A 17,124-nucleotide genomic window follows, 5' to 3' on the forward strand; every position below is an offset into this window, starting at 1 on the left:
AGGCCAACATGCCATTTGCTTTCTTCACTGCCTGCTGTACCTGCATGCTTACTTTCATAGACTGATGAACAAGGACCCCCAGATCCAGCTGTACTTCCCCTTTTCCCAAGTTGACGCCATTTAGATAGTAATCTGCCTTCCTGTTTTTGCTACCAAAGTGGATAACCTCCCATTTATCCACATTAAATTACATCTGCCATGCATCTGCCCACTCCCCCAACCTGTCCAAGTCACCCTGCATTCTCATAGCATCCTCCTCACAGTTCACACTGCCACCCAACTTTGTGTTATCTGCAAATTTGCTAATGTTACTTCATCCCTTCATCCAAATCATTGATGTATATTGTAAATAGCTGCGGTCCCATCCACGAGCCTTGCGGTACCCCACTAGTGACTGCCTGCCGTTCTGAAAGGGACCCATTAATCCCTACTCTTTGTTTCCTGTCTGCCAACCACTTCACTATCCATGTCAGCACTCTACCCCCAATACCATGTGCCCTAATTTTGCCCACTAATCTCTATGTGGGACTTAATCAAATGCTTTCTGAAAGTCCAGGTACACTACATCTCCCTTGTCCATTTTCCTAGTTACATCTTCAAAAAATTCCAGAAGATTAGTCAAGCATGATTTCCCCTTCGTAAAACCATGCTGACTCGGACCGATCCTGTTTCTGCTATCCAAATGTTCGGCTATCTCATCTTTTATAATTGACTCCAGCATCTTCCCCACCACCGATGTCAGGCTAACTGGTCTATAATTCCCTGTTTTCTCTCTCCCGCATTTCTTAAAAAGTGGACGTCTGAGTGCCCTCCAGACGTCCACATCTGCGCAAGGTGCGTCGAGATGGGGCTCCTAAGGGACCGTGTTAGGAACCTGGAGCAGCAACTCGATGACCTCTGTCTGCTCAGGGAGAGCGAGGAGGTCATAGAAAGGAGTTACAGGGAGGTGGTCACTCCAAGACCACGGGAGACAGAAAACTGGGTCACAGTTAGGAAGGGCAATGGGCAGAGGCAGGGACTGGTGAGTACCCCGGTGGCTGTACACCTTGAAAATAAGTACTCATGTTTGAGTAAGGGTGGGGGAGACAGCCTACCTGGGGGCAGCGACAGCGGCCGGGCCTCTGGCACAAAGACCGGTCCTGTTGCTCAGAAGGGTAAGGAAAAGAAGAGGAGGGCAATTGTAATAGGGGACTCTATAGTCAGGGGGTCGGATAGGCGATTCTGTGGACGCAGACAGGAGTCCCGGATGGTAGTTTGCCTCCCTGGTGCCAGGGTCAGGGATGTGTCTGAACGTGTCCAAGAAATCCTGAAATGGGAGGGAGAGGAGCCTGAGGTTGTGGTACATATAGGTACCAACGACATAGGTAAAAAAAGAGAAGAGGTCCTGAAAGAAGAATTTAGGGAGTTAGGTAGAGAGTTAAGGAGAAGGACTGCAAAGGTAACAATCTCAGGATTACTGCCTGTGCCACGCGATAGTGAGAGTAGGAATGGAGCGAGGTGGAGGATAAATGAGTGGATGAGGGACAGGTGCAGTGGGTATGGATTCAAGTTTCTGGATCATTGTGACCTCTTTTGGGGAAGGTGCGACCTGTACAGAAAGGACGGGTTGCACTTGAACTCGAGGGGGACCAATATCCTGGCGGGGAGATTTGCAAAGGCTACTGGGGAGACTTTAAACTAGTATGGTTGGGGGGAGGGACTCAAATTGGGAAAGCTAGCAGTCAGTGTGTGAGGCAGGACGCAGAGAATGGTAGCACTCTGACCCAAAATGTAGGGGAGAGAGAAGAAAAAGACAATAAACAGAGAATAAGAGAGGCAGTTGGTTTCTTAAATGTGTATATTTTAATGCTAGGAGCATTGTAAGAAAGGTGAATGAACTTAGAGCCTGGATTGACACCTGGAAGTATGATGTTGTGGCGATCAGTGAAACATGGTTGCAGGAGGGCTGTGATTGGAAACTAAATATTCCAGGATTTTGTTGCTTCAGGTGTGATAGAATTGGAGGGGCAAGAGGTGGAGGTGTTGCATTGCTTATCAGGGAAGATATTACAGCAGTGCTTTGGCAGGATAGATTAGAGGGCTCGTCTAGGGAGGCTATTTGGGTGGAACTGAGAAATGGGAAAGAGGTAGCAACACTTATAGGGGTGTATTATAGACCGCCAAATGGGGAGCGAGAATTGGAAGAGCAAATATGTAAGGAGATTGCAGATATTAGTAGTAAGCACAAGGTAGTGATTGTGGGAGATTTCAATTTTCCACACATAGACTGGGAAACACATTCTGTAAATGGGCTGGATGGGTTGGAGTTTGTAAAATGTGTGCAGGATAGTTTTTTGCAGCAATACATAGAAGTACCTACTAGAGAAGGGGCGGTGCTGGACCTCCTGTTAGGAAATGAGACGGGTCAGGTGGCAGAGGTATACGTTGGGGAACAGTTCGGGTCCAGTGATCACAATACCATTAGTTTCAATATAATTATGGAGAGGGTCAGAACTGGACCTAGGGTTGAGATTTTTGATTGGAGAAAGGCTAACTTTGAGGAGATGCGAAAGGATTTAAAAGGGGTAAATTGGGACAGTTTGTTTTATGGGAAAGATGTGGAAGAGAAATGGAGGACATTTAAAGGTGAAATTTTAAGAGTACAGAATCTTTATGTCCCTGTTCGGTTGAAAGGAAATAGTAAAAATTGGAAAGAGCCATGGTTTTCAAGGGAAATTGGACACTTGGTTCGGAAAAAGAGAGAGATCTACAATAATTATAGGCAGCATGGAGTAAATGAGGTGCTTGAGGAGTATAAAGAATGTAAAAAGAATCTTAAGAAAGAAATTTGAAAAGCTAAAAGAAGATATGAGGTTGCTATGGCAAGTAAGGTGAAAGTAAATCCAAAGGGTTTCTACAGCTATATTAATAGCAAAAGGATAACAAGGGATAAAATTGGTCCATTAGAGAGTCAGAGTGGACAGCTATCTGAAGAGCCAAAAGAGATGGGGGAGATATTGAACAATTTATTTTCTTCGGTATTCACCAAAGAGAAGGATATTGAATTATGTGAGGTAAGGGAAACAAGTAGAGTAGCTATGGAAACTATGAGATTCAAAGAAGAGGAAGTACTGACACTTTTGAGAAATATAAAAGTGGATAAGTCTCCAGGTCCGGACAGGCTATTCCCTAGGACATTGAGGGAAGTTAGTGTAGAAATAGCAGGGGCTATGACAGAAATATTTCAAATGTCATTAGAAACGGGAATAGTGCCGGAGAATTGGCGTACTGCGCATGTTGTTCCATTGTTTAAAAAGGGGTTTAAGAGTAAACCTAGCAATTATAGACCTGTTAGTTTGACGTCAGTGGTGGGCAAATTAATGGAAAGGATGCTTAGAGATAATATATATAAGCATCTGGATAAACAGGGTCTGTTTAGGAACAGTCAACATGGATTTGTGCCTGGAAGGTCATGTTTGACTAACCTTCTTGAATTTTTTAAAGAGGTTACTCGGGAAATTGATGAGGGTAAAGCAGTGGATGTTGTATATATGGACTTCAGTAAGGCCTTTGACAAGGTTCCTCATGGAAGGTTGGTTAAGAAGGTTCAATTGTTGGGTATTAATGGTGGAGTAGCAAGATGAGTTCAACAGTGGCTGAATGGGAGATGCCAGAGAGTAATGGTGGATGGTTGTTTGTCAGATTGGAGGCCAGTGACTAGTGGGGTGCCACAGGGATCTGTGTTGGGTCCACTGTTGTTTGTCATGTACATCAATGATCTGGATGATGGTGTGGTAAATTGGATTAGTAAGTATGCAGATGATACTAAGATAGGTGGGGTTGTGGATAATGAAGTAGATTTTCAAAGTCTACAGAGAGATTTATGCCAGTTGGAAGAGTGGGCTGAAAGATGGCAGATGGAGTTTAATGCTGATAAATGTGAGGTGCTACACCTTGGCAGGACAAATCAAAATAGGACGTACGTGGTAAATGGTAGGGAATTGAAGAATGCAGGTGAACAGAGGGATCTGGGAATAACTGTGGACAGTTCCCTGAAAGTGGAATCTCATGTAGATAGGGTGGTAAAGAAAGCTTTTGGTGTGCTGGCCTTTATAAACCAGAGCATTGAATATAGAAGTTGGGATGTAATGTTAAAATTGTACAAGGCATTGGTGAGGCCAATTCTGGAGTATGGTGTACAATTTTGGGTCGCCCAATTATAGGAAGGATGTCAACAAAAATAGAGAGAGTACAGAGGAGATTTACTAGAATGTTGCCTGGGTTTCAGCAACTAAGTTACAGAGGAAGGTTGAACAAGTTAGGGCTTTATTCTTTGGAGCGCAGAAGGTTAAGGGGGGACTTGATAGAGGTCTTTAAAATGATGAGAGGGATAGACAGAGTTGACGTGGATAAGCTTTTCCCACTGAGAGTAGGGAAAATTCAAACAAGGGGACATGACTTGAGAATTAAGGGACAGAAGTTTAAGGGTAACATGAGGGGGATCTTCTTTACTCAGAGAGTGGTAGCTGTGTGGAATGAGCTTCCAGTGAAGGTGGTGGAGGCAAGTTTGTTTTTATCATTTAAAAATAAATTGGATAGTTATATGGACGGGAAAGGAATAGAGGGTTATGGTGTGAGCGCAGGTATATGGGACTAGGGGAGAATACGTGTTCGGCACGGACTAGAAGGGTCGAGATGGCCTGTTTCCGTGTTGTAATTGTTATATGGTTATGGGATACATTAGCTACCCTCCAATCCCCAGGAACTGATCCTGAGTCTATAGAACATTGGAAAATTATCACCAATGCATCCACGATTTCTAGAGCCACTTCCTTTAGTACCTTGGGATGCAGACCATCAGGCCCTGGAGATTTATCAGCCTACAGTCCCATATCCGACACCATTTCCTGCCTAATGTGGATTTCCTTCAGTTCCTCCTTCACCCCAGATCCTCTGGCCACTACTATATCAGGAAGATTGTTTGTGTCCTCCTTAGTGAAGACAGATCCAAAGTACCTTTTGAAGCTGACAGCAGTTTTTTGAGTTCTGCACAAGCATTGTTTTAGGCAGAAATCCCAAAGTTGTTCTCAATTATTCAATGTGCCTCCACAGATTGTACTATATTTTGTACCTTCTGCATTGGTATATTGAGGATGATTTCAGTTTCAACAAATTATTGTTTATAAAGTATAAGGTAGACAAAAAAGCTGGAGAAACTCAGCGGGTGAGGCAGCATCTATGAAATGAAGGAATAGGCGACGTTTCGGGTCGAGACCCTTCGTCAGACTGATGTCAGGGACGGGGGCGGGAAAAAGAAAGGAAGAGGCGGAGACAGTAGGCTGTGGGAAAGCTGGGGAGGAGAAGGGGGGAAGGAGTCCGCGTTTTTTATTATTTTTGTCTGTGTTTTTATGTAGTGATTTGTTATTTTTTGTTGGGGTGTGTGTGTGTGGGGGGTGGGAGGGGGGGGGAAACTTTTTGAATCTCTCCCTGCACTGGAGACCCAACCTTTTCTCGTCGGGTCTCAGTCGTCGTTGAGGCCGCAACGAGGAGCGGCCTCCAACAGGAAGAGACCGGGGACTCAGGTGCCGACTCACCGTTGCCGTCGCGGAGCTGGCCGAGTCCGGAGCGGTGGAGGAGCGCTGCTGCTGCTGATGCTGTTGCTGCTGTTGCTGCTGCTGCTGCTGCTGCTGCCGCCGGAGAGTCGGAGGCTCTCTACAGGTCTGTGGACGACGGCGCCGGGAGCCCACGGCTCCCTGGGGGGAGACCGCTTTTCGGGGCTTCTGCGGCGGCGACTTCCCCCGCCCGAGTTGCGGGGTTGAAGAGCTCCTGGAGCGGGGCCTGACACTACTGCCCCGCGCGGCTGGAATGGCCGCGGACTCTGCGAGCGCACACCGGGGGCTCCAACATCAAGACCCGGTGTGCGACCTCGCACCACCCGGCGTGGCTTTAATGGCCGCGGGACAATCGCCATCGCCAGCCGGGGGCTATGACTTTGACTCTGCCATCGGGGGGGGGGGGGGGGGGGGGGGGGGGGGGGGGGGTGAGTGCAGTGGAGAGAGAAGTTTATTTGGCCTTCCATCACAGCTATGTGATGGATGTTTATGTTAAATGTAATTATTGTTGTGTCTGGGGTCTATTTGTATGTAATGTATGGCTGCAGAAACGGCATTTCGTTTGGACCTCCAGGGGTCCAAATGACAATTAAATTGACTCTGACTCTGAGGGAGAAAGCAAGGACTACCTGAAATTGAAGGTCAATGTTCATACCGCTAGGGTGTAAATTACCCAAGCGAAATATTAGGTCCTGCCCCTCCAATTTGCGGTGGGACCCACTCTGGCCATGGAGGAGGCCCAGGACAGAAAGGTCAGATTCGGAATGGGAGGGAGAATTGATGTGCTGAGCCACCGGGAGCTCAGGCTGGTTATTGCAAACTGAGCGGAGGTGTTGGGCGAAGCGATCGCCAAGCCTGCGCTTGGTCTCAACTGTTAATTGTGTAATATATTATAGTTAAATTATATTTTTGTCAGCTCAATATTTTAAAATATTAAATATTAAAATATTGTTAGTTTACTTTTGTATTCAGGTATCAAATTTTTACTTTGTACTCTGTAAAAATATTAGCTAAAGGTTGTGCTTTTTCCTTTTTCCGTGAGAATTCTTAAATATGATTTATCATAAACTGTTTGATGATATCACTGTGACCATCTTGAATTAAAACATGATAGCAAAGGATGTTGGAAACGGAAGTTCATACTACAATGATTGCTCAATCTTTTAAGTTTCTTAGGCAGTTTTGCCACAGACCAAAACAAAACCAAAGTATTTAAGGTGTTGAGGAAATAATGAAATGCTTTTTCTTTTCAGGTACAGCAGGTGCAGCATGTCTACCCTACACAGGTGCAGTATGTGGAAGGGAGTGATGCTGTTTATACCAATGGAACTATGTGAGTTACCTTCTAACTTTGAACTCAATGAAAATTGGACAGGTGTAAACAGGCTGCCAATTAGATATTACTTTGCACGATTGCCAAAGGTTTAATTGTCAGCCTAATTTATATTTCTGAGTTCATCTCCTGTTTTGATAGCTGACCGGCTTGCATAGGTCGGAGCAGATGACTTTATTGTGAACCAATAATAGCACAATGTGGAGCGTTGGGGGAAGAAAGAGTTCAGACGTAAAATATGTACATTGCTTTGAAGGAACAATGTAAAGAGTATCTAAAGTGAAAGGGCATTGATGACAAAGGAAATTAAAGTCAAGAAAAATAGGTCTAACAAAAATGCACGAATAGTTGTAATCAAAAATATTTTAGAAACTACAGCTAGGAATTTAAAAATGATAATGCAGGTAGTTTAAGGTTGAGATAATATAGACACAAGGAACTGCAGACAATGGTTTACAAAATACATCACAAAATGCTGGTGTAACTCAGCAGGTCAGGCAGCATCTCTGGAAGACATAGATAAGTGATATTTCAGGACCCATCTACAAACTGGACCCGACCCAAAACGTGACTGATTCATGTCTTCCAGAGATGCTGCCTAACCTGCTGAGTTACCACAGTATTTTGTTTATTTTTATGCTAAGGGTCATTATGACCAAAGAGTACTTATCGCAGAGAGACAGAGAGCACAGTTAAAAGTCTAATGATTCTTGTTTACTTAAATGTGCCTGAGATTGATACTGTTTTTGAATGCTAACAACTGACTCAGTAGTGCACCTCCACTGCTGAAATGACATTGCACTACAAGCAACCAAACTGTGATACCAATTAATATAATTAGGAGATGATCATCTAATGTAATAGCAACTAGCAAAATTGCTTTGCTTACCATATGAAATATATAGATAATGAAAATAAATTTATAGGCGAATACTAAGTAGTTTCAATTTTGCTTTGGTGCTTGTCAATTAGGAATTGATCAGTTAGATTATTGATAATCAAATGACAAAAGTTCATTGGATGGGTCGGCAGGAATATAGAATCTTAGTTACAATAAGATCAGCCGAATTCAATTACTTGGCCCCGACATGGCTATGGTATTGCAAATTATAAAGATTCGAAACAGCGGGTGAAATTTCCCCTCATCTTTGTGATAATTGAACAATGCCTTGTACTATAACACTAGCAACAATTTCTAGATTTCTAATGGAAGAAGCATTTGCATACTGTATTGCTTTCTCCTAGTTATTGTATCTATTGATTAACTCTGCAATTATCTTGTATTAATGATCCCTACTATTAAATTTTTGCACGTGGCTAAAGTGTTCTCTCCACATCTGTCCTGTCCAATCCATTCATTATACGAAAGACCACTATCATGTCACCGTAAATCTACTTTTTTTGTAAAATAAAATTGGTTTTTTAAGTGTTTTCTCAGTGCTGATAACATCCTTATAAATCCTCCTTACACCTGTGCTTCTGAAAATCAAAAATTGTGCACAATACTCAGCTTTTGTTACAATTTCTACTTATGGGTTGAAATTTAAGATCATTATTGATAATTATACGAAGATTATGATCGGATAGGTACAACAACAATTTGCATTTATAAATGTTTAATATTATGAAGTAGAAGAGTAAACTAACAATTATTTCAACATTGACACAAAATGTTGGAGTAACTCAGCGGATCAGGCAGCATCTCTGGAGAAAATAAATAGGTGATGTTTCAGTCCCGAAAGTTCACCTATCCATCTTCTCCAGAAATGCTGCTTGAATCCAGCATTTTGTCCATTTTTGGTATAAACCAACATCTACAGTTCCTTGTTATTTCAATTATTTGAACCTCAGCTTTAATGCAATTTTCTAAATATCTAAAGCACAGAAAGGTTTGAATAGTAATTTGTCTTTTACAAGACACTCTCATACAATCAATGAACTGGAATAACTCAGCAGCTCAAGCATCATCTGAGGAGCAAAAAGATGGTTAATCTTTTTTGTCAAGGACCTACCAGAACTAAAAATGTAGAGGGAAGATATCTGGTTTATAGAGATGAGAGGAGAGGTAAGATGGACACAAAAAGCTGCAGTAACTCAGCGGGTCAGACAGTATCTCTGGTGAAAAGGAATAGGCATCATTTCGGGTCAAGACCCTTCTTCAGTCTGAGTCGGGGAAAGAGAAACGAGAGATATAGACGGTGATATAGAGAGAAAAAGAACAAACAAATGAAATATATCCAACAAAGTAATGATAATAAAGGAAACGGGCCACTGTTAACTGTGGGCTAGGTGAAAATGAGTTATAGATAATGATTCAATAAGACGACTTTGAAGCTAGTAAGACAGGTGGGGGAGGGATGGAGAAAGAGGGGATGTAAGGGTACTTGAAGTTAGAGAAATCAATCTTCATATCCTGGGTTGTATGCTGCCCAAGCAAAATATGAGGTGCTGTTCCTCCAATTTGCGTTTTGCCTCACTCTGACAGTGGAGGAGGCCCAGGACGAAAGGTCAGTGTGTGAATGGGAGTGTTTGCAAACCAGGAGATCAAGTCGAACCAGGTAGACTGAGCGAACGTGTTCAACAAAACCATCGCCCAGTCTCTGTTTGGTCAGACAAAGATAGACGCTGTAGATGATAGTTATAACAGGACGACCGCCGGCTCACGGCCTACATCATCTAGAGGCCACGGGCTGCGGTGCTTCCAGCTGGTGCGGCGTCCGGAGCCTGGGATCCATCGTTGGGGACCCCGGAGGAGAGGAGCTCCGACCGCCAGCCCACAGCCTACTTCTAACCACAGGCGCGGCGGGGACTTACCATCCGGAGCGGGATCCCTCGCCGGGGATCCTTGGAGAAGAGCGCCGGCCCTGCGGTCTGCGGTGCTTCTAACTGCGGCACGGCGGGGACTTTAGATATTTGACCGCCGGCCCGCGGCCTACACCATCTTGAAGCCGCGGTCTCCGGTAGGGAAGCACCGATTCAGGACTTACCTTTTCTGCACATCTGGCCGCCTGCAGCATCGACTGCGGAGGGTTGTGATACCGACCACGGGGAAAATGGAGGAGGACAGAGTAAACTTTGTGCCTTCCACCATAGTGATGAATGCTGTGGTGGATGTTTGTGTTAAATTTTTTATTGTGTATTGTGTGTTCTTTTTTATATTGTACCGCTGCTAGCAAGTTCATTTCATTGCACTTTATTGTGCACGTGACAAATAAATCTGACTATTGACTAGGGAGGATGATGTGCAGGCGAATGTAGACTGGGAAGGTTGAGTGTTCAGGAAGAGGCTGATATGTGATATGTGTAGGAAGGAACTGCAGATGCTGGTTTAAACTGAAGATAGAACAAAAAGCTGGAGGAAATCAGCAGGTCAGACAGCATCTCTAGAGAAAAGGAACAGGTGAAGTTTCGGTTCGAGACCCTTCTTCAGATACATGGAATCTGGTGGGGAGAAGAAAGAGCAGATGGACATTGTGGGAAGAGGTGTTGAAATACCTTAAATCGGAAGCTCAAGAGGGCTATTGTGCACAAAAAGCAGATGTTCTGCAAAGCGGTTGCCTTTTCAATGCTTAATCTCACTGATGTGGAGGAGGAGATGCATGTGAATCTCTAACCCCACCAGGAAGTTCTGATTAAGTCACACAATGGAGGTGAGGGAGGAGGTGAAGGGATAGGGGATAATCTCCTACGGTTGCAATGGAAAAGAGGCAGAGGACAGGGAGGCATGCATGGGGAGGCATATGTGGAGGCAAATGACCAGTAGAAGTCAAACATGAATTAGGAGAACAACAGCCTACAACCAAATGGTATGAACATTTAATTTTGCAAGTACAGGTAAACCACACCTCTTTTTTCCTTTCCCAGTCCCAGCAGTCCACCCAGGTTCACTGTTCCTCTTTTCCACCCCTTCTATGCCTCATTGCCTAGACTTATTACCTTCTACCACTTGGTTCAATCTGTCGATTACCCCCCCTACTTATACATTTGGGTTTCTTCTCCTTTACTTCACCTGTCCATCATCCCTCCTTAACTCTTTCTGCCTATCATCCACCAGCCTCTGCTTCCACCATCACCCCTTTTTGCCTAATCTCTCCCGTTCCCCCACTTCATCTGTTTTCGCACATCTACCAGCCATCTGTACCAGTTTTTTTTTTGCTACAGATTCCAGCATCTGCCTTCTCTCTTGCTCCTGTTTCATACAGTATGGTCTGGTGAATGACTCTAGTGCATCTGTGGTAGATGCATTTACATTACTAATCTAATAAATGTCATTATGTATTGAACTCTTTGAGCCACATCAATTTCTGCAACAATATTACTGAAAGATGAGATGTTGTGCTTTCCCAAATCGGTTTAGCTTCATTGTATCATGAGGTGTGTGGAGAATAAAAATATGAATTTGAATAAATAGCCTGAAATTCAAACTGAGCCATTGTTAGCAGTGAGATGTCATTAAGTTTTTAGAGCTGCAGCAGCAAGAATATAAGACTTAAAGAAAGTATGAAAATATGAGCTTAAAGAAAATGAAAAATAAATCTCATTCCAAAAATTGGGAGTTTTACTGTAGAAGCATGAAATACAGTTTTTAAAGTCATTTGGTAACTGAAAATTAATTTGTCCTGCTATATACAGTGTTGTCTCGATATTTTTAAAAAATGGCAAATGCCTTCTTTGTTCCAGGTTATTGCTATTCCTGTCACCATAATTTGTTGTTTTTCATTGTGAATCATTTATTTATCCACAAAACAATAATAATATGGATTACCAAACAACTCCCCAGATAAACTGAACTATTAACACTGCATATTGGTTCTTCAGAAAATCAGTGTGAATATTTCCTAACTGAATTATCATCCTCATTTGATGGGCAAGTACACAAAAACAAATATATTTCCAAGTTCATTCCAAATACAATAACATACTCCCCATTCAGGCGAACAAAAAATAAATTCTAGGCAGAAAAATTACTTTGTAACCAAAAATCCAATTGAGCTTTACCCGATTACCCCCTTTTTACCCCCTTTTTAATCTCATTTTAATATTGCAGCATTGTTTACAATGAATGTAAATAAAATCAAATGAATAGCTGCATAATTTGATATTGCCCTTACCAGTAAATCTGTTTGGATATTTTATCTTCATGTATTCTAAGGGATAAAAAAAAGTTGTTTCTTATACTGATGTCAAAGGTAAATATTATATAATTATCTATAAATGTTATGTGTTGATCAGAAATGTTGATGTGTTCCATCATCAGTTTTAATTAGGTAGAAACAACATGTCTTCAGGTAAAAGGTTGACCTACATTTGTGTTATATAATAATATGAATGGCATAGGTTTGGGGTAGTGGGGAATTTTAAATTTCGCAGTGTTGACTGGATTGCCTCAGTAAAAGGGACTTAAAAACAGAAATATAGAAAATAGGTGCTGGAGTTGGCCATTCGGCCCTTCGAGCCAGCATCGTCATTCAATATGATAATGGCAGATCGTCCAAAATCAGTACTCTGTTCTGGCATTTTCACCATATCCCTTGATTCCCTTACCCCTAAGCCCTAAGATGGGGCAGAATTTGTCAAGACCATCCAAGCTATGTATTTTTTTTAGACAAGTTGTAGATAGTCCTACCAGACAGTAGATAGCCCTACCTCGTCCTAAAAAATGATGCTAGTCAGTGGGCAAACACTTTGGAAACAGTAACCACAATTCTGTAAATTATAAGGTAGCTCTGGAAAGGTATAACATTGGACCGCAAGTTAAGTTCCTAACTTGCAATGTCAACGAATGCAATGAAAATGTCAACACATGTGTATAGGGTGGTAAAGAAGGCATATAGCATGCTTACCTTTATAGATCAGGACATAGAATGTAAGAGTTGAGATGTTATGTTGCAACTTTATAAATACTAGTTCGGAGTATTGTGTGCAGTTCTGTTTGTCACACAAAATAAAGTTTATGATTAAGTTGGAGAGAGTGAAAATATTCACCAGGATGGAATTACCTGGATTGGAATACTTTAGTTTTTGGAAGAGATTGAATAGGCTGATTTTGTTTTACGTGGAACAAAGGAGGCTGAAGAGTGATCTAGTAGAAGTATATAAGATTATGAGAGGCATAGATAGAGCAATTAGTCAAAGTATTTTTCCCAGTGTAGGAGTATCTGGAAGAAGAGGACACTAGTTTGAAGATAAGTGGGATCCTTTAAGGAGATCTTGGGGGTAAAAATGTTTACACAGTGGTTGATAACTGGAATGTGCTGCCCAAAGAGATGATGGAATCTTATATAATCGCTACATTTAAGTAGGCAAGGCATAAAAGGAATATGGTCCCAACATGGGCAAATGGGATATGTAGATGGGCAAGAATTTCAGCATGGACATGGTACATTGAGGAGCTTGTTTCTGTGCTGTTAAATTATATGAGACTATGAATACTGGAGGGAAAATCAAAATTAACCATTATTCATTGTACTAAATATCATTCAGATGTAATTCTCAAAAGGAGTAATTGATTTACTGCAAATTAATTGTCTTTGGTGTTCTATGGAGAATTGTTTTGATTTCTGCAGATATTTTCCACTGTAAATTTGGAATATATTTATTCAATTAAATCCTGTAGTATCTCATGTAGTTGGGATTTGCTTACAAATTGCCACATCATTATAAACCATTTTGTCTACATAAAATATTCAGACATTTAAACACCAGCTTGTAATTCTTTTAAACACTTTTTTAAATCTGTTTATTCCCTTAGATTTCTTCTTGGAAAAAAATATCCTGGTATACAAGAATACAGTTTGCTTTTAATCTTTTTCTTTAGGCGATCAACTACCTATCCCTACTCGGAGGCCCAAATATATAACCAGAACACTGGAGGAACATATTTTGACACCCAAGGAAACTCTGGCCAGGTGACAACTGTTGTCTCATCTCACAATATGGTGGGCACTGGCAGTATTCCAATGGGTGTCACAGGCGGTCAGATAATCAGCAGCTCAGGGGGTGCCTACCTTCTAGGCGGGTCAATGGATGGATCCAATCACCCAGCCAGTCACACAACACGTGCTTCTCCAGCCACAGTAAGTACCTGCAGAACACAATGTAATGTAATGGGCTTTAAATACATTTTAGTTCATAACTGTATAATTTCCATATGTCTGTGTTCCAAGGCATGAAAAAGATGCTTATTATCATATTCCAAAATAGATCCTAGAACCGTTCCCAAACAGAAGAAAGGAAGGACAGAAAAAATGTGGAATTGCAGACCAATATGTCTGTCACCACTTGTAGAGAAAATGTTAGAATATTTCAATACAAAAACTGGAAAAAGTGCTTTTTTTAAAAATGGGATTAAGAAGAGTCGATATGTATTTGCCATAATTATAGCAGATGGCAGTGGGGGTTTGAGGATTAGTTAATTGACAGAAAATGAGAGTATAAAACAAATGTATCATTCTCATATTGAGAGGCAGTTATTAATGGTGCATAGGAATCGGTGAAAAGTGGGTTGCAGACGATACAAAACTGGTGGCAGTGTGAGTTGTGACAAGAACATGGAGAGACTTAAGGGGATAAAGGCAAGACAAGGCAAGTTTATTTATATAGCACCATTCGTGCAAACAGCAATTCAAGGTGCTTTACAGGAAAGAAAAAATAAAATAGTCAATAATTAAAAATTGCAAAATAAGCAATACGACAAATGTATGAATAATAAAACAACGTCAATGAAACAATAAAACAATTTTAAGAAGCACATAAAAGGGGTTAAAATTAGACGGTTAAGATTACCTGCATGTCGGGTTATGGACAAGCTATAGTAATCAACAGTGTTTTTAGGCCTGATTTAAATGCGCTTACAGTCTGTGCACACCTCAGGTGTTCAGGGAGCTTGTTCCACAGGTGTGGAGCATAAAAAACCGGATGCTGCTTCAGCCTTTTTAGTTCTGACCCTGGGAACACAGAGTAAACATGTCCCTGAAGACCTGAGGAGTCTGGGCACCTCATATAAAACAAGCAGGTCAGAGATGTATTTTGGACCTAGACCATTCAGTGCCTTGTAGGTCAGTAACAGAATTTTAAAATCTATCCTCTTACACACAGGGCGCCAGTGCAAAGATTTAAGGACAGGTGTAATGTGGTCCATTTTCTTGGTGTTGGTCAAGACTCTGGCAGCGGCATTTTGGATAAGCTGCAGTTGTTTAATTGATTTTTTATTGAGACCTGTAAAGATGCCATTGTAGTGCGTGGGTCTCAGAATGAGGCAAGTAGTCCGCAGTTTGAGAAGCACTATACTTTATTTCCTCCCGGTTCAGGGGAAGACGAAACCAGGGGAAGATGGCACCCAAACCCTGCCTTTTATACCCTCCGGCTAAGGACCGCCTCCGGACTGCACCACTCCTGTGCCGAGGGGTTCGGCAGTATAATGGGACGACCCTTAGGAGCCGCCACAGGACCCCCCCCCAGAACCAGAGGCACAAAACGCACCGGCGGGCGCACGACCCGGCCGGCCCGCGTGCGGAAGTCAGCAGATCCCGGGGCTTGCGGGGGCGTAGGTGGAGGGACAGGTCGAGGGGCCGGCGGGAGGACAGGTGGAGTGACAGGTGGAGGTAGTCGTGAGGGGGGACGCCCTCGGGGCCGAGGTTGAGCAACCAGCACCGGCTGGTCAATGTCCAGGTGCGCCGGCTTCAAACGGTCAATGGACACGGCCTCCGGCCCGCCCCCCATGTCCAGGACAAAAGTCGACTGCCCGTGTTCCAGCACCCGGAACGGGCCCTCGTACGGCCTCTGAAGTGGCGTCCGGTGGGCATCACGGCGCAGGAAGACGTATGGGCAGACCGTGAGGGCCATTGGCACGTGTGGTCGAAATGTCCCATGGCGGGATGTCGGGACGGGTGCGAGCCTGCCAACTCGCTCGCGAAGGCGTTGAAGGGCGGAGGAGGGCGTTTCCTGATGCTCCGGCGCCGACGGCACGAACTCCCCGGGCACTGTGAGTGTTGACCCGTACACCAGCTCCGCCGATGATGAGGCCAAGTCCTCTTTGGGAGCGGTCCGGATGCCCAGCATGACCCACGGCAACTCGTCCATCCAGTCCGGGCCGGTGAGCCGTGCCTTCAATGCCGCCTTCAGCTGCCGGTGGAACCTCTCCACCAGACCGTTAGCCTGCGGGTGGTAAGCCGTGGTGTGGTGCAGCTGCACCCCCAGCAAGCGAGCCATGGCTGACCACAGCTCGGAGGTGAACTGTGGCCCCCGGTCGGAGGAGATGTGCGCCGGCACCCCGAAGCGAGCAATCCAGTGCGCGGACAACGCACGAGCACACGTAGCCGATGAGGTGTCAGCCAACGGAATGGCCTCCGGCCACCGCGTGAAGCGGTCCACCATGGTCAAAAGGTGGGTGATGCCCCGGGACGGTGGAAGGGGCCCCACAATGTCCACGTGGAGATGGTCGAACCGCCGGTGAGGTAGACCGAACTCCTGGAGAGGTGCGCGGACATGGCGCTGGATCTTTGCTGTCTGGCACGGGATGCAGGTGCGAGCCCAATGGGCAACTTGCTTGCGCAGACCGTGCCACATGAAGCGAGCTGCCACCAGTGCCGTTGTCGCCCGGATTGATGGGTGAGCCAGTCCGTGGATGACCTCGAACACTCTCCGGCGCCAGGTGGCAGGGACGATGGGGCGCGGCTGACCGGACGACACATCGCACAGGATTGTCATACCCCCAGGACCGAGAGGGACATCCTCAAGACGGAGTCCGGAGATGGCAGTCCGGTAGGTGGGCACCTCGTCGTCCGTGAGCTGTGCCGCCGCCAGAGCAGAATAGTCCAATCCGGGCGCCACCTCGAACACGGCATTTATAGCAGGGCGGGACAATGCGTCGGCCACCCGGTTCTCTTTCCCCTTGACGTAGCGGATGGCTGTGGTGTACTCGGAGATGTAAGCCAACTGCCGCTGCTGACGTGCGGACCAGGGGTCGGAAACCTTCTGCAGGGCGAAAGTGAGCGGCTTATGGTCGGTGTAGGCGGTGAACGGGCGGCCCTCCAGGAAGTAACGAAAATGGCGCACAGCCAGGTACAGAGCCAGGAGCTCACGATCGAACGCACTGTACTTGGTCTGCGCGCGGTTGAGGTGCCGACTGAAGAAGGCCAGAGGCCGCCAAACTCCGCCCGTCAGCTGCTCCAGCACAGCACCAACTGCCGACTCCGAGGC

The 17,124-nt window shown here is 44.4% G+C and overlaps 1 protein-coding gene across 1 annotated transcript in view; it reads left to right on the plus strand.

Moving 5' to 3' along the window:
- The window catches only part of rfx3 (regulatory factor X, 3 (influences HLA class II expression)), a 265,213-nt gene that overhangs the window by 161,563 nt on the left and 86,526 nt on the right, over positions 1-17,124 (plus strand). The window contains exons 4-5 of the mRNA XM_055632801.1: positions 6,845-6,924; positions 13,742-14,000. Coding sequence (XP_055488776.1) covers positions 6,845-6,924; positions 13,742-14,000 — 339 coding nt within the window. The remainder of the gene's footprint in view (positions 1-6,844; positions 6,925-13,741; positions 14,001-17,124) is intronic.

This window comes from Leucoraja erinacea, chromosome 3 (assembly GCF_028641065.1).
Source record: "Leucoraja erinacea ecotype New England chromosome 3, Leri_hhj_1, whole genome shotgun sequence".
NCBI classification, from domain to species: domain Eukaryota; kingdom Metazoa; phylum Chordata; class Chondrichthyes; order Rajiformes; family Rajidae; genus Leucoraja; species Leucoraja erinaceus.